Source organism: Neolamprologus brichardi, chromosome 6, assembly GCF_056152115.1.
Source record: "Neolamprologus brichardi isolate AB-2024 chromosome 6, ASM5615211v1, whole genome shotgun sequence".
In the NCBI taxonomy this organism is placed as follows: Eukaryota; Metazoa; Chordata; class Actinopteri; order Cichliformes; family Cichlidae; genus Neolamprologus; species Neolamprologus brichardi.
The window spans coordinates 6,717,543-6,740,759 of NC_142109.1; the positions used below are offsets into that span (position 1 = coordinate 6,717,543).

Here is a 23,217-nt window from a genome sequence, read left to right on the forward strand (position 1 = left end):
TCCGAGCTTTAAACATCAGCGTCAAAAGACACGAAAACCCGCCGTGTTTATAAGGTTATTAACGTTAATTAAATTATTACCGACCTAATTAGACTTCATACATATGTTTTAACACCGAAGGTCATCGGAATTTTATATTGCATTTATATTTATATTTCATAATGTTAACTGGTTTAATAATATTTGCTTTATTCAAGTATTCAGTCACACATTTCAACCAGTGGGTAATTTAATCAATGGCTCTTTTCAAGCGTCCCACTAAGCCACGAAAATTGAAAATGCCCTTCTATGCCATAAAATTGACAAATTTTATTTACATTACTTTGTTAAACATGTATTTATTTATTTAATTATTTTAATCATAAACATAAAATAAACGTTCGGCATTTGGTTTGAATGCAAAACATTAGTCCTCCAAGTTAAAAATTCCCTCTGGTTTAAGGCAAGAAGCTATTTATGAAACAATTAGTAGTAGTAGGGGGGAAATCGATACAGTATAGTATGGCAATATTTTGCATGGCAAGATAGTATTGATACAGGCTCAGAACATACTGATATTTTATTAAATCACTTAAAATGACTGCTAGGAACAAGAGTGCTCATATCATCCAACATCATCCTGAGATAGCATTAGCTGAGCAACCTCTCATTAAACGGGCTTAACCGAAAACTCATCCAACACTGGACACACTTAGCTTGATAAAGCTTCATCCTAATTCAGTGCAAACTGATGGCTCAGTCACATAAGTAAAAACAGCACAGCAACATTCTTGCATCTACACAAAAAAAGACTGTATGATTGGTGATTGTATTGTTTTGTTTTTTTCTATTCTGTACTGATTGCAACTTGTGGTGCTTACCTGGTTGCCCATAGCTTGACAAGTTTACACTTTCACGGCCACTTTGGCTCACAAGAAGACTGCACAGGTCACCTGATAGGTGGCGACCTCTCTGCAAACAGTGCAGTCTGCTTGGACTGACTGTAATCACTCTAAGAGGGATTGCTGAAGTCTTGCAAATGATTGTTGTCAAAGTTATAAATGCAAACAGATTGCCAACATGTTGCCATCAGTCTGAATGAGTCTTTGTAAATGAGCACAAGGGGACTCAACCCATCTGTTGAACTCAGCTTATATAGAACCAGAAGGTCAAAACTAAAGGATGTTGTGACCTTTTGAGACCCTCAAGGAATCTAAATCTGACAGTTTGGAAACATGCATGAGTGTCCCACCGGAGACTCTTGCAGTACTCTTCCTGTTCCTCCTTGCGCAAAGGAGCAGACACCCGTGTCGTTGGTGGGTTGATCCAGCTCTCCTCATGCCTAATGGGATCTCATTTACACTATTAAGACTATGGAGACCCAGCAAACCTTCTTGTAGTGGCACGTATAGATAAACCATCCTAAAACGGGAGCTGCGCTACCTGTGCAACCTGAATGTGCTGTTGTTCTACCAGCAGTAACAAGGACACTAACAAAAAACAAAACTAGAGAAAGATCAGTCAGGAAAGATAAGGAGAGGGCAATGATCTATGCCCACCTGTAAAACCATTCCCACACCCTTCTTGCTGCCTCTCAGTGGCTTGTTATTCCTGAGAGGATTGACTGATATCCCCGAAACTTAACTGAGTTACTGTTATAATGTGATAATCACAATGTCCCTTAACTTTTGTTTTTTGTTTTTTTTTGTGCAATGTATATGTGACTGGTTTGTGTTCAGTATTGCCTAATTGAAGGAGTGTTGTTAAGGGAGGGACAAAGCTGACTTTGTCACATTTCATTCAGCTTGTTATTGTACTGAAAGACTCAGGGCTTTCAGTTTAACTCGTCTGATAAGTACACCCTGTTGTAAGTGTCGAAAACTCCCAAGCTCTAAACTCTTCTTCAAACACGATCATGTCTCTCATAGAAAAAAACAAAACAAAACAAAGATGGCAAAAGCCAAAATGTCACGAGGATTCAAAAACAAAGGAGGCTGGTGTGAATGTCAGGTTTTTCTGGAAGGAAAAGCAAACAATAAGAACAGGTCACTGGTGTGATAAACATGCTGTTTTGAAGCTTACTCAAAGCCAAAGAGCGGTTCACATTTTATGACACAGTCATGGTACTCTTAAGCTTCTTGTGGGGTATGTTTTACAATAGCATTTGCACCAAGGACTTGCTGACAACTAAAACTGCATAATAATGATAATAATAATAACAGTTTTATACCACGTGACTGTTATTTGGTAGCTTATATTCAAGCTAAACTTTCCTTTACATCAGTCTGTCGTCTCGCCTTTAAGGGAGCCTCGTTGAGAAAAATGAACAAAATGGAAACAAAATTTTTTGATTGAATTGATTCTAACAAAACCTTTCCTTGCAAACCACACAGAAGTTAGCTGCAACACAGCTGAGCTTCACACTCCCATTAACAGGGTAAAACCTATAGAGTGGTAGGTCATCAGACCTCTGTGGGATGAGCAAATCTGTTAGTCAACAGGAACATCCTTAAATTCCACGATGCCCCCCAAGGATGGAGCAGTGGATCTTTTCAAGACTGAGATCAGCAAGCCACTGAAAATGGGTGGGTGGGGCACCAGCCTTCCACCTCATCAAAATGGCACGTCTAACCGCAAGGGACCCAAAGGACAGCACCCAACGTTTTGCCCTAGTGATATACTTATCATCCTCACCCACTGTACCAAAGAGAGCAAGTAGGGGGTTGAGAGCCAGTTTCAGGTTAGTAGCCTTGTTCAGAGTGTAGAAAACCGCCTCCCAAAAATTTACCAAGTCAGGGCAGGTCCAAAGCATGTGGGTTAGATTGGCATCATCAGACCCACAGCTGTTACAGCGAGGGATAGAGCCAGGATAAATCTTAGCTGATTTGTATTTAGACAAGTGGGCCCTATGAACTACTTTGAATTGTAATAGGGAGTGGCGGGTGCAGAGTGACATAGAATTTACCAGAGTGAGGACTGAATCCCAAATGTCATCTGACATAGATATACCCAACTCCTTCCCCCGTGTGGATTTCAGGCCTTCAAAGGGAGCTGAAGTTATCCTGCACAGTTTGCTATAAATGCGGGAGATTATACCTTTGCCTGATAGTTGCAAACTAAGGAGCTTGTCCAGTAAGTTAGTAGCTGGAGCTTCTGGAAAACTGGAGAGGTTGGATTGCAAAAAATGTTGAGTTGTAAATATCTAAAAAATTGAGTTTTGGGAAGAGTGTATTTTGCTCACACCTGATCAAATAATGCTAGTTGTGTATAAAGATATCTTTAAAGTAAATAATACCTGCTCTAAACCAGACCCAAAACAAGTTGTCCAAAGCTTAAGGGAATAATAGGTGATTTAATAAGATAGGATTTTGAAGTGAGAAATTCTTGAGATTAACTGTATCCTGAACTGAGCCCACACCCTGAGGAAGTGTTGAATGTGAAGTTGTCAATTGACAAAGGTAGAGAAGAACCCAGAAAGGAGGCAAGAGAAATACCCTGAGTTGAGTCAAACTCCATTGCTAGCCAAGTGGTGTGGCCCACACCCTTCCCAGATTTTAACCAGTAGGCCATGGAGCGAATATTGGCAGGCCAATAGCAAACGCGGAAGCTAGGGAGTGCCAGGCTCCCTTCAGTCTTAGGTTTCTGTAAATGCATCTTAGCTACTTGAGGTCTTTTACCCTCCAAATGTAGGAGGAAATTCTAGAATCAAGGGTTGTAAAGAAGGACTTAGGGATAAAGACTGGTAAAAATTGAAAAAGGGGAAAAAATAGGAAGAAAATGTATTTTAATCGAATTAATTCGACCGACCAGAGTTGTGTGGAAACACAATTTAAATTTAAACAATTAGCTTTTTTATTTCTAAAGCAAACAATTACTTCACGTGCCTGAAGTCAATTATATAATACTGTTGAAATCCTCACATGTCGTTGATTGGTCGGTCAAAAGTCGTGTCGTTGTTGGTGTGACTTTATTTTTGCCCCGCCCTTTCTGCCAAGCTCCTTCACGTTCATAAGCTGTGATTGGTTAAACACACGTCGATCAAATTCTCTTGCAGGGTTGGTTGCGGGGCGGCGGTTGTTGATGTATGTGTCAGAAGTCAGGTAATCGGCACAGAGAGCAGCTAGCAGGTAAGCAGACAGCGGCAGGCTGCGTTTTTACTACTTAATGCGATTAGCCGCACTTCACTTCAGTAGCCCACTAACTGTACTCTGTGTGCTCTAAATGAGTTTGCGATTAAAAAAACATGAACGATTAGGGTGTTTCGCTCAGTGTTCGCCGTCTGCGGCTTTTTAGCTTTGGTAGTTTGTCTGACTGATTGTAGATAAGCTGAAACTCGTGAATGAGCAGCATGAATGGAGCCACTTATTTATAATTCAAACGAGAACTAGCCTCTTTTATACTCAGTGTTCATATCAACAAAGCAGGTGTTGGAGTGTGAGAGGACGTGGTGAGTGGGCTAACCTTCACTCAGTTCCTAATAATAACTGTAATATAGTTTTATTTATACCCGCAAGCTACTTCACTTGTATTTCCACAAAATAGAAACAATAAGCATTATATGTATGTATCTCTTAGATATTGCACATGTCGCTCCTGTTCAGTGGTAACATGCGCTCCTGGGGTGGAATAAATCATTCATTAATGTTGACAGCAATACTACAGGCTGCTGTAGTTTGTTTCAGCCTCCCCTTTGTCTTCCCAGGTAACGATGCAGTTCCTAGGGCGGCTGCTGGACACAGTCTCCTCTGTGTCGACCCTCTTCACCAACCCTTACCGGGTCCGAGAAGTGCCGCTGTCTGACTATGGAGGAGGAGGGAAAGTGAAATTGAAAGAGGAGGGTCGCATAGTTCTGTACAAGTACAGTCAGTCATGGGACTGTCTCCTTCTCTGCCCAGAGACACCAAATGTGGCTTTGAGGTCTGTGTTGATCACGTCGATACACTGTTCTGTGTGTTCTGCAGACTCTGACATGGGTGTGAAAGTTCAGTGTCAGCTGCAAAAACATTTATTTTGCACCTTTAGTTGCTTTTATCAGCATAGTTGCTCATTTCATCCTGTGTCATCTTACTGGTTTACTGGTTTAGCCTACATCATCATTACTCAAACAGGCTAGTAACTATGACATCATCCATTATTTTTTTTTGCGAAACCCTGTTTTCAGCCTTCAGTGGGAGGCATGCTGTTGGTTTTTGTGCACCAGAGTTGACCTTATGTAGACACAAGGAGGAAGTACTAAATCATAAACTAGTGCTAGCAATCTTGCTTAGGAAGTTGCATCTGTAAAGTACATGTATATTTGCTATTTAGTGCTAAGTAACATTTCAAGTAAAATGTTACAATTTCAGTCATAAAAATGAAAGCGGAGACTATCAGTCGGGATTATCTGGACAATCTGTTACCACTACAAAAAGCATATAGGTCCTGTCAGGTAATTCCATTACAAATGCCCCTAAAGTATCAAAGAACACAAACAAGCTGAGAGGTACAGGTTTGTTATTCCTATGAGCAGAGGTGAGGAGATCTCCTGTATTGTCACAATTGACAATCAGGGTAGCCTTACCCCTAACTTTAACCCTTAATAAGTCTTCACTTTAACTTGAACACTTGTCGTGAAAAGGATTAGTCATAGAAACCAAAGCATTTGATGTACCCAGCTGTAAACATGTTTATCTCTTTCTGCTGTTAAAGTTGTCCATGAGCTTATAAGGGAGATGACCTGCTTTTGGAGTTGGCCTCATATTGCCACTCTGGGAGCTGCAGAGTTTGGCAGATCTGCGCTGGCATAACTTTTCAGCTCGGGATGTTGCTGCTTGGCTACAGATCTGAAAGGCAGGTTTGAAGAAAGATAGAAAAAAGGTCTTAGCATTGGCCTCAGCTGATACCAGACATGTCAAATATTATTAGTTTACTAGCGCAAACCAGATCCTTGTTGGGAGTAACCAGGAGGGACAGGATTAGATATGAGTGTATCAGAGAGACAGCTAAGGTTGAGTGGTTTGGAGAGAAACTAGAGGTGAGGTTTGAGATGGTTTGAGACACAAGCAAATGATTGATTGTGGATATGTTGAAAGCAAAAGTAAAATATTATTTATGTATAGTATGTAAAAAAAACATTATAAGGAACTTTTGGAAGGTAAAGCAGCAAACAAATAAAAGGAATAAAAGTCTTAAACACTAATGCTTGAAGCTTTTTTGAATTGTTTTTCTTAGCAGAGGAGAAATATTATTATTTATTCTTTATCTACTAGTTCATTGGTACCACATTAGCAGAATTTTTGGTAATCTATCCACATTTTCTCTTCTTGTAATCATTGCATTGCCTGCAGGCTGTTTCAGGTGGCGTCAGAGGAAGATGCCATGAACTGGTTCCCACAGTACGCCCTCAAACTTCGACCTTTCTATGAAACGCTTCTTCTGAAGTGTGAGTCGACACAGCCAATCGTGGACTGCATCCGTGCTCACCCAGACTGGAGCTCTGCCCACATTGCTGTTGAAACAGGCCTGAGAGAGTGTCTCAAACACAACTATGTGCAGAGGTAAGATAAGCCAAATTGATATTCTTTTTTGGGTTTCTGTAATCTGTGATTATTTTGTATTTATTGGCCTTTTAGTGAGTGAAATATCAGACAGCAGTACATCTCACAGTTGCAACTTCGTGTTTATGGTATTGATGGATGGGTGGATGAATAATGCAGAATGAAGAGAGAGGAAGTCTGTGCCAGCTAAATGAATCCAGTGCAACAGATGGTATTGATTATTTAATTGGTTTATAGAAATGTTGCCTCAAAGCACTTATGGTATTATCGTAGCTTATAGCTCATTAGATACAAGTCATTTATTTTTTCACTGATTTTCTTGTGCATTTTTTAAATTGCTCCCTTATTGGCAAAATTTTCTGTCTTATTAATAAGAAATGTGACTTTTGAGTGATTTTGAGGTAAAATTGAAACTTGATTCGGTTAGTCTATTAGTGGATATTTAGTTCCAACAGTTTCACAAAAAAGTCTCTGATTCAGCCTGAAAACCATCCTCTACAAGTAGCGTTGCTGGGAAGTTTAACTTAAAAGACACGATCTGGAGAGTAGGTGTGAATGTGAGTGCGAATGGTTGTCAGTGTGTCTGTGTTAGCCCTGTGACAGACTGTCGACCTGTCCAGGGCGTACCCTGCCTCTAGCCCTAAGACAGCTGGGATAGGCTCCAGCGCCCCCGCGACCCTGAAAAGGATAAGCGGCAGAGAGAATGGACGGACACGGTCTGCACACGAGAATAACATAATAAGGAAATCCAAAGTGAAATGAGTTGCTGAGGAAAAACAGGAAAAGGCAGTCCTTCCTTGACCAAAGCAATAATAACACAAGTCTGCTTAAAAAACAAAACAACAACCCCCCCTCCTCCCAAGCTCTCATGCTTTACTGATATGACTTGAAAACATATAACTGAAGAATTTAGGAAATAAAAAGAAGCTTAGGAAAGTTTGTTGACTAAAACACACAGAATGCCTCTGTGGTGCTTCATGGTGCAGAGCTCCCACAACATCAGCTCAAAATCTTTGCATCTCCAGTCAGATCAATGCTCGGGACGCATCAGGCCAGACGCCGCTGCATCTGGCATGTGGGCGAGCTGACGCCACATGTGTGAAGGAGCTTTTGGAAGAAAGCCAAGCTCGCACCGACATCAAAGACCAAAACGGAGAGACACCGATCCACTACGCTGCCAAGCAGGATTCTACGGTAATCATCCAGGTGAGCCTCAGCTAAAGCAAGATGGTAGAGTCAGACCTCAGACCCTCTAAAGTGCACATTAAAATGATTTCTCCCTCTCTCCACTTTTCCTGCTGTTTTCGTTCTCACCTTTCTCTCATCATCCAGGTCCTTTGCTCGCGGTTATGTTCTGGTGTGGACGAACTCAACAAGAACGGAGAGACGCCGCTCCACGTGGCCTGCCGTACGGGCCGAGTGGAGGCTGTCAAGGCCCTGTTAGGAGGTGGGGCCAAGTGTGACATCATTGGCGGTACAGGTTACCCCATCCACAGCGCCATGAAATACAGCGAGAAGGGGTGAGTGGGAGGAACAATGAGTTATTTTTGTGTCTATAGATGAGCAGAATTTGCCGATTGTGTGTCTGTGTTTTACTGCACGATACTAAAGAACACTGAAAATGGGAACAGCTTCTCTGGTTCTCCCTTTTCACCGGTCTCTAGAAATAGTCTGTCTGTCTGTAATGTGTGACTTCTCTAAACTATAAGAAAGAATGTAGTACATATTTAATTGTCACGGTACTGGGTCGTGTGACCCAGTGTTTGAGTTTTACGTATTTTTTGTATTCATTTTTAATCTAGTTAAATTCTAGGTTGCTGTTCAGACCTTATTTCTTAGTTATTTCTGTCATCTCCGCCTATACTCAGTCTCCCTGGTTCCTGCGTCTACGTTTCATGTCTATGCGGTTAAGTTCATGTCATGTTTTATCTCCATGTCTATGTCTCCATGTTTCCTGTTTTATTTTGTAAGAGTCTGGTGTTCTTTTTTTGATGCATTCTCAATCATCCAGGAAAATAAATCTCCAAAAGTTGATTCTGTTCATCTGGACGTAGCGTTTTCTGGGAGAAACGTTTCGTCACTCATCCAAGTGACTTCTTCAGTCTCAGCTGACAAGCGAAAACCTGTAGTGATCCCATATGTGTCAGGAGTATCGGAACAGTTGAGACGCATTTTTTCGAAACACCGGGTCTCTGTGGCTTTTAAACCCCAAAACACGCTGCGCCAAAAATTGGTCCACCCCAAGGATCGGGTCCTCCGACACAAACAGAGGAACATAGTGTACGCTGTTAAGTGCCAGGAGGATTGCCAGGATTTATACATCGGGGAAACCAAACAACCTCTGGCGAAGCGGATGGCACAACACAGAAGAGCTACCTCGTCAGGTCAGGACTCTGCAGTCTATTTACACCTACAGGCTAGTGGACACTCTTTCAAGGATGAGGATGTAACATCCTGGACAGGGAAAAACGCTGGTTTGAGCGTGGAGTCAAGGAGGCCATTTGCGTGAAAAGGGAAAGACCATCTCTGAATCGAGGAGGGGGCCTAAGGGTACATCTTTTACCATGTGTGAATGGTACTCATGGCCATTGATCAGTGGTCTTTGATCAGTGGGTTTTGGTCGGTGGTTGTTGATCAATGGTCATGAGAATTTGCATAATTATGATTAAGGAACTGACCTCACAGCCCATTGTTCCTTCAGTGGGCTGGTTTCAGTCATTATGCAAATGTACTGTTTATAAGATTTGGGGAAACCTGCAGTCAGCTGAGACTAAAGAAGTCACTTGGATGAGTGACGAAACGTTTCTCCCAGAAAACGCTACGTCCAGATGAACAGAATCAACTTTTGGAGATCTGGTGTTCTTTGTTCATTGTAGTTAGTGTTACTCTCCCCTGTATTGTCATTGTGTTTCATTCGAGTCAGCTGTGTTCTCATGTGTCTCCACTTCCCCATATCACCTCATGTGTGTATTTAAGTCCTCAGTCTTCCTTTGTTCGTTGTCGCATCGTCTGTGTACTTCCCCTCTGGTCAAGTTGAGTGGTTTTCAGGATTCTGTGCAGTTCATGTTTGCCATTTGGTTTATGTTGTTTTTCATGCAGCCGCACAATGAGGTTCCGTGCAGGTCATGTTCATGTCTGTTTCGTCACGCCATTTGGTTCAGTTTCCATGCATCTGCACAGCATTCTGTTCACAGCGGTCATAGTTATTCCTTTCAGTCAGGTTCGTGTTTTTCCAGTTTAGGTTTTTGGTTAGTTGCAGTCTCTGTCCCTGTTATGTTTTGTCTACTCCCTTCTGCATCAGCCCAAATAAAGGCTCGCTTTCAGTTTAAGTTCACTCCCGTCTCCTCGCCTGCGTTCGCGCCTGGGTCCACCACACACACTCTCCACATGGTCTGCCCCCGCTGGCTGTGACATTTAATATTCTTGTTTTAATTTCGTGTTCATCTGCTAGTTGTGTGGAGGAGATCCTCAAAGCAGATCCAAACCAGCTCCAGGCAGAGGACTCTTTGTATGGAGGGACGCCTCTCCACTGGGCTAAAACTGCTGAGGTTAGAAACACTACGTCGTGTGCTGTGTAAAAATTCATAATGGTTTGTTTAGTTTTGGCATTACTCTTGCAAACATCCTGAGAAATTCACATGTCAAATTGAAGTTTGACTGAGTTTAATCCTGAGTAAATCTAGCTGCCTGCCAGTGATGGCTGTGCGTCCTCTGGTCTCTCAAATCAGCACATCTGCGAGGGATTAACACGGAGCTAGAGACTTGACTTCATGTTTCTTTCTGTCTTCATGTCTGGGTGATAGATGTGTCGCATGCTGTTAGAGTGTGGCTGTGAAGTGAACTACCTCAGTAAGACTGGAGAGAGCGCTCTGCACATTTTGACCAAGAAGGGTCGCTTTGAGGCGGCTATGGTGTTGCTCACCCACGGAGCGAATGCCAACCTGAGGGGCCAGGATGGAAACACAGCTCTGCACTTAGCCATGAAGGTGTGTATACGATCTGCAAAAAGTTCATGAGGAAAAAAGAGAAGATTTGCAAGACATTGTGAGATTACGGGAGTTGTAAAACGCAGCACCTTTGAAATCAGATTGCAACACTCATAAAGAAAACTGAGGTCATGCTCTGTGTTACAGCCAGCGTGTTCACACTGCAAAATCTCTTTCCAGTCTGTTTTGATGAGTTCTTTATCAAATGTTTGTTTGTGGGCACATGGTTAGCACTGCCGCCACACAGCAAGACGATTCCTGGTTCAAATGTCCTGGCAGGCTGATGCTTTGTATCTGGAGTTTACATATTCTCCCTGTGCTTTCCTCCCACAGACCAAAGATGTGCATTGTAGCTTAGTTGTTCATTGTAAATTAGCCATGTGAGGTCAATAGTGTGTATAGCATAAAGCACTGCATAAATGTATGTTAGAGAAATGCTGTCTGAATTGCCAGTGTTTCCATTTTTAAAAATATGTATTATTTTAATGTGAGCTGCATAACGGAGGTTTTTCACAATGGGGGTACAAACCCAGCTACGCTATTGCAACAAGTACTGATTGTTCAAATACAACTGCAAAAAAATTAAGATGCTGTGTGAAATGTAACCAACTACAAAAATGTAATGACTCGCAAATCTGATAATCATATTTTACTCAAACTAGAACAGTGAAACAAATTTTGTTTTAAATGATTAAACTGTGAAAATGTGCCAGCTTAAGAAAAACATTTGCTTATTTTGAATTTAATGGCAGCAACACATCTTAAAAACAGTTGCGACATCACTGAGTAGCAGCCCCTCTTGTTTTGACAGCATTACGTAAAAGTCCGTAGACTCAGGAGACCAGTTGCTGGATGTCTGTTGTCTGATTTAGGATTCTAGCTGCTCAACAGTCCTGCAGACTGCAGGCAGGCCAGCTCAGTGGACTCTTCTCCTACAAAGTCATGCTGTTGTAATAATTGCAGTATGTGGTTTAGTATTGCCTTGTTGAAGGGAAGCATATGTTGCTCTAAAACCTGCTAGCACCTGCCAGCATTCGTGGAGCCTTTCCAGATAAAATAGTTTCAACAAAAACTTGTAGAAGTCTTCTTGAGCCCAATCAGTGATTTCCTCTATAAACACATTTTTTCCATATTAGGGAACATCTGGCCATCTTCACCTCTGAGAAACTCTGCCTCTCAGAATCGCATTCTGTTTTTATTTACTTCTTACTCAGCATCCCAATTTGTTTGGAGTTGGGGTTGTATTTTTGTGTGTTATCCTTTGTTCCATATCCATAAAAAACTCTTCTCATTTGTTGTGACTGTTCAGATGGACCACATAGAGTTGATCAAAGCTCTAATAGTGTTTGGTGCAGATGTGGAGATTCACAATGATTTGGGCGAGACACCTGGACTCATCGCTGCACGCACCAGCAAAGGTAATGAGAGAGAGAGAGTGAGATGGGGGGTTAAAAGCGAAACATTTAAACATATAAAGAACATAGAAGTCTGAGCTTGGACTGGTAGTGTTAACAGTGAAATTAGCAGTTAATGTGCCTGACCTAACAACCCTGTTTGATCTCATGTAGTCTGATTTGAAAGCATGTGTCCACTGTGGATGATGTTAGTCTGCATGTTGTGTTGGAGCTGTAATTAAGGGTTTTATAATCTGCCATTTTATCCCATTATGTATTAATATTATATGATATGATAACACTTCCTCAGATATATTGCTTTAACACTATGAAGCAATGAAAAAATATTAGTTATTGCTTAGTCAGTTAAACTTTGTGATCATGCTTTTTTTTGCAGTATGCAATATTGCAGCATCTATGGCTTCACTGCCTTTTAGTGAAATATCCGATTAGATTAGGTTAGATTTTGGTCCACAGAAGCAGAAAATGGAAAAGAGCATAAAAATAAACTCACTAACTCTAAGGCTATGTTCACACTGCAGGTCTTAATGCTCAATTCCAATTTTTTGATCAAATCCGATTTTTTTTGTCTGCTCGTTCACACTACAAATAAAATGCAACAGCAAACGCGCTCTAGTGTGAACGCTCAAAGCGGCCCGCATGCGCAAAAGAAGACGTCACACACAACGCGCTCTGTTTAGACCCAGAGCAAACAGTATTGTTTGACTGATGGCCCTTGATATAAAGACTTGTTTCGGACTTTACGTTTCCCAATTTTGCTTTAAGTTATTTTGTTATTTACATAATAATGTAGATAACCTAATAATTATCCTCATTGCTGTTTTAGAGAGGAGCGGTGCTTCAAAGGATAGTTGCAGATTTCTATCAGAATCTGCAGATTATGCAGTACAGATAAAATGTTCAAGTTTCACCAACATTGTCTTCCAAACAGTTTCACTGACATCTACGCTGGATGGCCAGGAAGCGTTCGCGATGTCTTCTCCGGCGCTGATAATTGGCGTCTGTCTTGTGTCAGTGACGTAAAAGACGGATTTAACGCGACATGACCGTTCAAACAGCAGTCGCTTTCTAAAACATCGGATATGTATCGGATTCAGTACCACATACGAAAGTGACCCAGATCGGATTTGAAAATATCGGATTTGTGCCGTTGACACTGTCATACCATGATCGGATATGGGTCGCATAGGGTCAAAAAAATCAGATTTGATGCACTTTCGCCTGCAGTGTGAACGTAGCCTTAGTCATCCCACAGGAAATAAAAACAGTTTCTAATTCCTTTCTGTTGATATATGCAGCTGTTTGCTGTTATTTTTCTGATCACCCAGTTTTTTTGGCAGAAAGCTGGAGACAAAGACAAAGATTTTAAATTTCACTCTGATTTCTTAGAAAAGCTCAGAGCATGTTACGGCTAAATTGTATCAGCTAATGGATGTTTGCTTTCAAATACAGAGACACTGCAGGAAACCATTCACAAAGCAGAAATGGGAGTAAACTAAGTTTGTATTGACTTACTGATTTTGAAAATGCATGATAATTGCTAACAGCTTGCTTATGTTCTTGCTTTCTCTCTTCCTTTCATCTCTCTCCGTCTCTCCTCTTTGTTGCGTGTGTGCACGTCTAACTTGTTGGCTGCTGCTCTGTGTGTGTGTTTGTGTGTTAACATGAAAGGTCCTAATAGAAAGATACTGCTGGACTTGCTGTGTAGTGTAGGAGTACAGCGTTGCCTCCCTCCCTCCCCCGGCAGTCCTCCTCCTCCTCCCATCTCCAAGAAGGTCAAGCCTCAAGGCATAGGTAACACCACCACCCCCTCACCCCTGCTCCTCCCTCATGCTTCTCCATTTCCATTTTTCTGTCACTTCAAATATTCGAGTTTGTGTTGTCAGTCAATTTTTTACCCTTACTTTTCTTAGCTATAGATCATTCTTTTTGTATTATATATTTAATGATCAAATTTAGTATAATCCTAAATTGCTGTAAACGTAATGTAAGAGCTGGGTTCAAGTGTTCCTTCATATTTAAGTTAAAATGACATTTAACCCTTTAAGCCTGAACCATAAAATAATTGCCAGAATTTTTTTTAAATGGAGTATTTATTGAGCCTTCTGACAAATTAAAAAAATATATAAATTAGAATAGTTGATTTTTAATTGTATCATATTTGTTACATTGTGCGTTATTTGCAATTTTATCCTTAAAAATGTAATGAACAATGTTTTTTTAAGGTTCTTTGGGGAGAATAAAAATGACTGTAAAGTAGAAATCTCAAAAACTCATAAAAACCACATGTATAAAATATGATAGGGGATCAGTTAAGGGGTTAAATGATACAAAAACAGTCTTCAAAGACTACTCTTAAATCTTTTTAAAAGGCAGGTAATGAGCTGTGAAAAAATTAGGACCAAGTAGAATTTAAAGTTTCTGTAAAAGGTGAGCTGCATGGTGTGATGAGCTCCTCAATGCTTCCCAAAAGCAGCAGACTGTGGCAGAGTGTGTGTGGTGATGGTTTTTACAGTAGTGACACCACCAGTACATGCTTCCTCCACAAAATCCTGGTCACCCCGTTTTTTCCTAGTTTAGTTTTTGCACAAATGTGATGTCATGTTTTGCTCCTGTACCAACAGCTGTTGTGATTGGCTTTTAGGATTTGAGGACATCTTGTATGCGGGGGCTGCAGTGGGTGCAATGAGCAGAGGCATATCTGAAATAGACGGCTCCCAAATGGAAACGAGAAAGTGAGTGTAAAACATTTCTGATTGCGCACTACACATCACGCGCCTTTATTGCCACTACTTACCCGTAATCAAAGCACACACAGAAGGTTGTAGGCAAACACTGAATATATAAGACAGACATGGCCGTTGTGACTTTACCTACAGTTATCATAGTTCTGTATAGTTACTGTGCTGTAAAAAAGACACATATTTACCTACAGCACAGTAACTATGTGCTGTAGGTAAATATGTGTCTTTTATTCAAAGTGGATGTGACGGTAACAGGTGGATGTGATATTCCTCATACTTTATCCTAAATCATACTCTGCTTTATCTGTACTGTCTATTTAACTACAAGTGGGACCATCATTTATAAAATGATCATATTGTGTTCAGTTTGAGATACACATGCACACATGCACACATGCACACATACACACTGACAATGTGACTGTGGCCATAAACTCACCATGAAAGTGTTTCTAAAACCACTTTAATACAAATGTAATATTAATAATTCATATTATTGTAAAGTGTATAACTGATACACCCACAGCTCACTTTTAGAAAGAGTCCAGGGTCAAAGCACTTCTGCTGTTCTGTGCTGCACAATAATAGGTTTCACAGTGTAGTAATGCCATTGTTCAGTATGCACTGAAGCCTCTGCCCTCCTTGATTTCTTTACCATTTGTGGGCTTTGACCTGCATGCGTTTAAGGCCTTTCTCTCCAGGTTTACTTTGCTTTGCTTTATTTTGCTCTTCTGTGTGTTGTGATGTTTGGTTTTGCTGGTCACATGACTTTTTTCAGTAAACTCTGTTTCGAGGATTCTGCTCTGTTCCAGAGGATCTAAAAAGTTGGATATGCAAGTGATTGGCTGGATAAAATTCATCATATTGGTCTGGGTCATCCGACAGGATGGACAGTCTGCTGTGTCTTGATGGTGGCGGTATTAAAGGCCTGGTGCTGATCCAGATGCTGATCGCTCTGGAGAAGGAGGCGGGCAGACCCACCAGAGAGCTCTTCGACTGGGTAGCTGGTACGAGCACGGGAGGCATCCTGGCTCTGGCTATAATCCACGGTGTGTTTGTGTTCTCTTTTCCAGTGCTGGGTTTTCATCACATAGCATCAGAACAACAATGACACTTCTTCTATGTGTAGGTAAATCCATGGAGTACCTGCGCTGCCTGTACTTTAGGATGAAGGAGCAGGTGTTCAAAGGATCAAGACCCTATGAATCAGCACCGCTAGAGGACTTCCTCAAAACAGAGTTTGGAGAAAACACCAAGATGACTGACATAAAGTTCCCCAGGTAGATATCTGAATGTGATAATAGGCAGAAAAATGCCAAAAAAAAGCTAAAATTCAAAAGAATTGCAGACCTCTGCCCAAGCTGCTCGTCATCTGGGCAGCATTTACTTTTAAGCAAAGAGTAATGTATCTTCTATTAAAACATTGTGCAATAGATAATAGGTAATGATTTGTAAATAACTGAAATAACTTGAGCTTATTATAGAATATTATAATGCAGTTTATTTCTAACCAACTAGCAGCTCGTTCATCATCGTGTGAAACAAAGTGAAACAAAGGCAGATGTGATACGTAAAAGTGAGGTCAGAGGTCAAATGTGACATGATATTTAAATGCTAACTATAATGTGATATTTAGAATCCCCATATAACAGTATAATTTCCTAAGTAATGCCAATACAAACGAAGGCAGCAGAATTTTAAACACCACTTTAAGAAAATTGACATTTTATGAAAGATGTCAGAGATCAACAGTAACATGATATTTACAATCCCCATATACCATTCCCTATATAACTATATGTTGTCAATACTAACAATGGCGGTAAGAAACAGTTTTAAATAGCTCTAAATAGAATTATTATCACTTTAACCTTGAGTTTTAATAATAATAATAATAATGGATTGGATTTATATAGCGCTTTTCAAGGCACCCAAAGCGCTTTACAATGCCACTATTCATTCACTCTCACATTCACACACTGGTGGAGGCAAGCTACGGTTGTAGCAACAGCTGTCCTGGGGCAGATTGACAGAAGCGAGGCTGCCATATCGCGTCATCGGCCCGTCTGGCCAACACCAGTAGGCAGTGTCTTGCCCAAGGACACAACGACCAGGACAGAGAGCCCGGGGAACGAACCGGCGACCTTCCGGTTACAGATACACTTCCCAACCCCCTGAGCCACGGTCGCCCTCAAAGTTTTACATTGAAGGCGAGGTCAGAGGTCAAATGTGATTAACATGAACCCACTCTACACTCCTACAAAGTTTTATTATAATTCATTCATAACTTTTCGACCTGTCACGCTTACAGAGAGAATGACAAATTGTTGCGTTCTAAATGTTATGCAGCCATCTGCCACAAGATGGCGCTGCAGCTTTTACATTGCTATAGAAAAGCACCAGAAATTTGTTAATGCAGCCTTGATCTTCTTTTAAGTCTGTCATTGTTCAGACCTCAGTGTTTCTTAGGTTTTATACTAATCAATTAGCTAAAGATTTTTCCTTATTTACTCGACTAAGAATTTAGTCGCCCTAGTTTCTGCTGGTGCTAACAGTGTCATATAAAATTCCTATATTTTTTTTTCTGAGGTTCAGTTCCTGAGAATTAAAAAAAGGTACTGACTTGCTTAGATATGTGTAGCATGGCTCTCTAAACACTAAAATAATACATCTGAAGCCAGATTGTTTTTAAAAATATTTTTGTAATTTGGTTGAAATGCTGCTGTTCAAATTTTCAGGTGTTTAAGGAGAACAGGCAAACATCCTTTCCCTTCTTTCTTTCTTTACAGGGTAATGGTGACCAGTGTTCTGGCAGACAGACATCCAGGCGAGCTTCATATATTCAGGAACTATGACCCTCCATCTGTCTCCAGAGAGGCCCCATACACCACCACTGCCACATTCAAGCCTCTCACCATCCCACAAGGTACGTCAGATATCACCTGTGTTTGTCGGCTACAGCACCAGCCCTCAAATGTCAAATGTATTAAATGGGATAGTGAAGTGCTCTGAACATACCACTGGATGGCACCAAAGGAATTTTCAGAGCTCATATTTTAATGTGAGGGTTATGTACTTTCACTTCACTGAGGCAATAAAACCTGAAAACTAAGCCTGTGTGTGAACACAACACTGAAACTGAGACTGTGTGTGCTGTTCATGAAGGAGTCGTGTCCTGTGCTGTTTGAGTCCCAGCCGTGTTGTTGTTACAGGCTGGGAGGATGAAGATGTGTTGATAGTAGGATACACAGAAGAGCCACCCAGAAAGATAAGGAAGGTGACAGATGAAGGTGTGTGTATGCGTACAGGACCAAGTCCTGGAAAGTCGTGAAAAAGACAGACAGGAAGTGATAATTATGAACTCAGAACAGTGTAATTGTATTTACTATGCATTACTTTCTTACTTATATCCTTGTGTTCATATCAGAACAACTTGTATGGCGAGCTGCTCGCTCCAGCGGCGCTGCTCCCACCTACTTCCGACCAATGGGGCGCTTTCTGGATGGAGGGCTGCTGGCCAATAACCCGACACTAGATGCCATGACAGAAGTCCATCAGTACAATAAGGCCTTAAAAGCAGAGGTAGGCATTCACTTTCCTTCCTTTATGCACTTAATGGACGTTAAGCCACATGGATTTGTTCGTGACTTCTTCTCTGCACGTGTGTCTCTAAGGGCCGTGAGAAGGACTTAAAGAAGCTGGGTATAGTGGTCTCTCTTGGAACAGGTGAGCCAAGTAATTATGTGTCGAAATGTTAAATTATGTGAGTCGTATCTCTTCTTCTGTGTCTTTAATAGTCATTAAATGCAAAGTAAACTGATATATACACACACTGGCCACTTTATTAGGTACATATCGCTAGTACTGGGTTGGACTCTGTTTTGCTTTTAGACCTGCCCTAATTCTGTGTGGCACAAATTCAACAAGGTGATGAAAGGATTCCTCAGAGATTTGGGTCCATATTGACGTGATATCACAGAGTTGCTGCAGATTGGTTGGATGCACATAAATGATGTCATGTTCAAGGAACCAGACATGGCACATTATCCTGCTGGATACAGCCTTCAAAAGATTAGTACAGTGGGGTCATAAAGGACCACATAGACATACAATATAGACACGCTCAGCAACAATAGTCGGGTAACTGGTGTTTAAATTATGTCATTTAGCACTAAGGGGCCCAAGAGCGCCGGGAAAGTGCCCTTGAAACCATTGCGCGACCAGTAGCAGTGCAGACGTTTGTGATTTTTATGCCACATTTTGACCCAAAACTCTAAATGTTGCTGCAGAATTTGAAACTTATCAGACCGGGTACTGTTTTTCTAATCTTCTGTTGTCAATTTTTGGTGACTTGTAGCCTCAGTTTGCTGTTCTTAACTGATAGAAGGACACCTGGTGTGGTCTTCTGCTGCTTTAGCCCATGTGTTTGACATGTTTTATGTTTAGAAATGCTCTTAATTACCTTAGTTGATACTAAGTTGACCATTCTCTTGTAAACCTTAGAGACGGTTGTGTGGGAAAATCCCAGCAGATCAACAGCTTCTGAAATACTCAGAGCAGCCTGTCTGGCACCAACATCTGTGTCGCTCAAATAAAGTTGGTTCCTCATTCTGATGCTCAGTTTGATTTTCATCAGTTCATCTTGATCATGTCTAAATGCACTGAATCGCTGCCATGTGATTGACTGATTTAGATATTTGTGTTAACATGCAGTTGAACAGGTGTACTTAATTAAGTGGCCAGTGGGTGTATATATCAGTTGTATCAGAGCTACACAGGAATACATACCTATCACATTGTGAATAACCAGCTTGAGTTCAGTGTCTCTATTTCAAGTCCCCCTCCCCTTTATCATTTTGTACACGTGCTCCTGTGTATCTCCAGGTAAACCTCCTCAGGTGGTGGTGAGCTCTGTGGATGTGTTCCGACCCTCCAACCCACTGGAGCTGGCCAAGACCTTTGTCGGAGCAAAAGAGCTGGGCAAAATGCTGGTGGACTGTGTGAGTGCATCATTTTTCAGTTTATGTCTGTGAGTGGTTAACTCTGGCCATTGCTGTAATGTGCCCTGATTACTTATTTTTATTTAATCTGTTATTTGGTTTTATTCCATTTGACATTTGTGCATGTATTTGTGTTCTAATAACAAAAACATTTGTTAAAGCATGTTTGTCTTGCTCATTATAAATATGTCTCTCTTGCTGCACAGTGTACAGACTCTGATGGCTGTGCAGTGGACAGGGCCAGAGCGTGGTGTGAAATGATCGACACCATTTACCACAGGTCAGAAACGACACACGTGTTGGTTTTGCTTCTTTTTTTTTAATGCATCCTCTTTTCTCAGCCTCTCTGTATTTGTACCAACTTGCTCTCATTCATTTATCTTAGAATGCTTGTAGTTGTTTCTTATTCTCAGACGCTTCATCTGCAGTGGTTTAAAATGAGTTCCTGTAAGACTGAGTGTTTACTTCAGTTTCATTCAGTTTTATTTAAATGGTGACAAATCACAACAACAGTTGTGATTTGACTTTATATTGTAAGGTAAAGACCCTACAATAATACAGAAAACAGAGGAAAGCCCAGCAATCATATGACCCCTCTATGAGCAAGCAGGAAGAAACCTGCACTAAAATCGGGCTCACATAGGGTCTGAGTGGATGAGACAGAACAAAGACATGCTGTGGAAGAGAGCCAGAGATTAATAATAACTATTGATTAAATGCAGAGAGGTGTACAAACACATAGTGAGTGAAAAGGGTGACTGAAGAAGAGACACTCAAAGCATCATGGGAATCCCCCAGCAGCCTACACCTATGGCAGCAAACTCAGGGTCACATGTTCCAACCCTAACTATATGCCTTATTAAAAAGTTACATTTTAAGCCTAATCTTAAGACTAGAGATGGCGTCTGTCTCCCGTGTCCAAATTGGAAGCTGGTTCCACAGAAGAGGAGCCTGAAAGGCTCTGCCTCCTATTCTACTTTTAAATACTCTAGAAGCTACAAGTAAGCCTGCAGTCAGAGAGCGAAGTGCTCTAATAGGGTGAGACTGTTCTATGAGGTCATTAAGGTAAGATGGGGCCTGATTATTCAAGACGTTTGTGAGGAGCAGGATTTAAAATTAGTTTCTGGCTTTAACAGGGAGTATGACTGCATCCACATAGATGTGATTCACACGTACATTACATGTGAACTGTCACAGTGATCAAATCGGCACCATGTCAGTTATCTAGAAGTAGGACATTTATGACCAACCTATATATGACATGACTGCAGTTTTGTCACATTATAAATTACTTTCATGGATGTAGTTATGACATTTCAATTCAGTTTGGTTTTAATTAAGTTTTATTTATATAGCATCAAATCACAAACCACCTCAAGGCACTTTATATTTTAAGGTAAATTACTTTACAATAATAGAGAGTAAACCCCAACAATCAGATGACTCCCTATGAGCAAGCACTGCTGACAGTGGGAAGAAAAAACTCCCTTTTAACAGGAAGAAATCTCCAGGCTCAGGGAGAGGGGCGGCTTTTTGCTGCTTAGGGTGAGGAAGACGAGGTAAAAGAGGCACTGTGGAACTAACTGTTGTGTCTTTTAGCTTCATGGATAGATAAAGGTGCACATCGCTTATAGCAATAGAAATATGTATAATACGCCTGCCTAAGAGAAGCATGTAGAATATAAATAGAACTGGTCCCTGCATAGAACCCTGTGCATCTATAAATATGTAGATGTTTGTGTTTATAAATATGATATCAGTCCATACATATAAATTTTGACGTTAGTGTTTCCGTTAAGTTGTGTGATAAAAAGGACCGTAAAGTGTCACAAGGTCATGAGATTATGTTGCATCTCGTCTTCTTCACTGTACTCACGTGAGAACCTGAGACCAAATGCTGTAGTTTCATTTCTGTTAGAAACTCATAAAGTACAAAATAACAGGTTTACACTGCAGTCAATCAGTTTAGCACACACTCTTTTTCTGTTGTACCATGTGGTTCAGCATTGTCTTGTAAGCAAGCCTGCAGTGGAAAAGAAGCATGAACGTAGCTCCAAAAGCTCTTCAGCAGTAATGGTGATTTTTCCTGTTGTTTTTATTTACCCCTTTCTTTTTGCATTTTGTATTTACTGTCTTCAAAATGTCTCTCTGCACAGTTAGTTATCACTATTTTGTTTATTAATCACTGTATCCGTTGCATTGTGTGCAGATTGAGTCCCCAACTATCTCAGGAGGTGATGCTGGATGAGGTGAGCGATGCAGCCCTGGTGGACATGCTGTGGGAGACCCAGATATATCTGTATGAGAAGAGGGAGGTCCTCCAGTCTCTGGCAAAATTACTACTGAACAATTAAAAGCACAAGAACATCACAAATGGAGGCTGTGAAGAGTGTTTGAATGGAGCAGTGAGATTACTGAGCTGTATGTCTGACTAAAAACTGTAATGTCTGTGTTGGTGTGCTCTGTTTTCAAACTGAATGAATCAGTTTGAGTAGGAGTACAAAAGTATTAAATATGTGGAAAGCTAACCCAGGAAACAGCTGACCTACTAAATCCTGTTTAAAGCTGTTTTATGTAGCATCGTGTGACCTTAGCACTGATCCTGTTGTAGTTGATCAGGTTTACTTCTAACATATGAACCAATGAAAAAGTTGAAGTTGTACTAGGAAAATGTAAACTGACTGTTACAGTGTCATGTAAGTTTCCACTTCCCCTACACTGTGGGTCAATCTACCTCTGGATTTGTTGAGGTAAATCTGGAGTGTTTCCTTCCCTTTTTTCCTCACTTGTTCATCACATTCACTTCTGACACACACACTTACAAATACACCCGAGTCATTGAATTTTTCCATTAAGCTGTGTGATAAAAGGGACCCTGAATTGCCACCAGAGCATCAGCAGTATTCTCAGGTGCAGCTGAGATGGTGGTGATGTTGAACCAGTTCTGCCTTATGTGTGGGACCCACATTTGTACCTTTTCTTCCTTCCGTAGTAATCTAATGCCTTTCTGAGTTATTTATACTGACTTGAAACACAATATTTAGCCTCATGTCTGTTGATAAAATATGATATTAATATGAAATCTTAAAACTGACATGAAAGATGTATTTGAATGAATCATCTCCGTGAAAGATAAAGGAACAGCTGCTATCTGCACAACACGGACAGGAGGAACAAATGATTTTGTATTTTTATTTTTTTGTATTTGGCTTAATCCTGAAGTATAAATGGTATGGGAATAAAATATCTTAATATTGACCGAACTGCTTTGTTGTTGTTTCAGTTAATGTCAGTCAGCCTGCACCCTTATAAACTTGGCTGTTTATTGCTTTGAAACCCTCGATGCATGATAAGGTCAGTGGCTTTATTGCTTCCTTTGGCCAACTTCTTGTCCCAGCAGGGTATCTGACGAACAGCAGAGTGTAGATGTTGCCCTGGATCTTGTCCACCCCATTTGGCTGACTCCTCAGAAGTCGCCTTACTCTCTGCAGGTGTTTGGTGGTTGCAGCTTGCCAAGTGGCCTCTTCATGGTTGCCCTTTGCCTGTGTGATTCCAAG

General features: G+C 40.9%; 1 protein-coding gene across 1 annotated transcript; it reads left to right on the forward strand.

The window, feature by feature from the left end:
• The first annotated feature begins 31 nt into the window (after positions 1-31).
• pla2g6 (phospholipase A2, group VI (cytosolic, calcium-independent)) lies at positions 32-22,923 on the forward strand. The gene is made up of 20 exons (XM_087841555.1): positions 32-54; positions 4,034-4,106; positions 4,682-4,896; positions 6,306-6,515; positions 7,541-7,721; positions 7,848-8,035; positions 9,967-10,063; positions 10,319-10,501; positions 11,811-11,919; positions 13,588-13,710; positions 14,561-14,651; positions 15,546-15,709; positions 15,790-15,940; positions 17,450-17,586; positions 17,873-17,950; positions 18,088-18,242; positions 18,335-18,386; positions 19,545-19,660; positions 19,867-19,940; positions 21,870-22,923. The coding sequence occupies exons 3-20, from the start codon at positions 4,688-4,690 to the stop codon at positions 22,012-22,014; spliced, it is 2,463 nt and encodes an 820-aa protein (XP_087697681.1). The 5' UTR covers positions 32-54; positions 4,034-4,106; positions 4,682-4,687; the 3' UTR covers positions 22,015-22,923.
• The last annotated feature ends 294 nt before the right edge of the window (positions 22,924-23,217 follow it).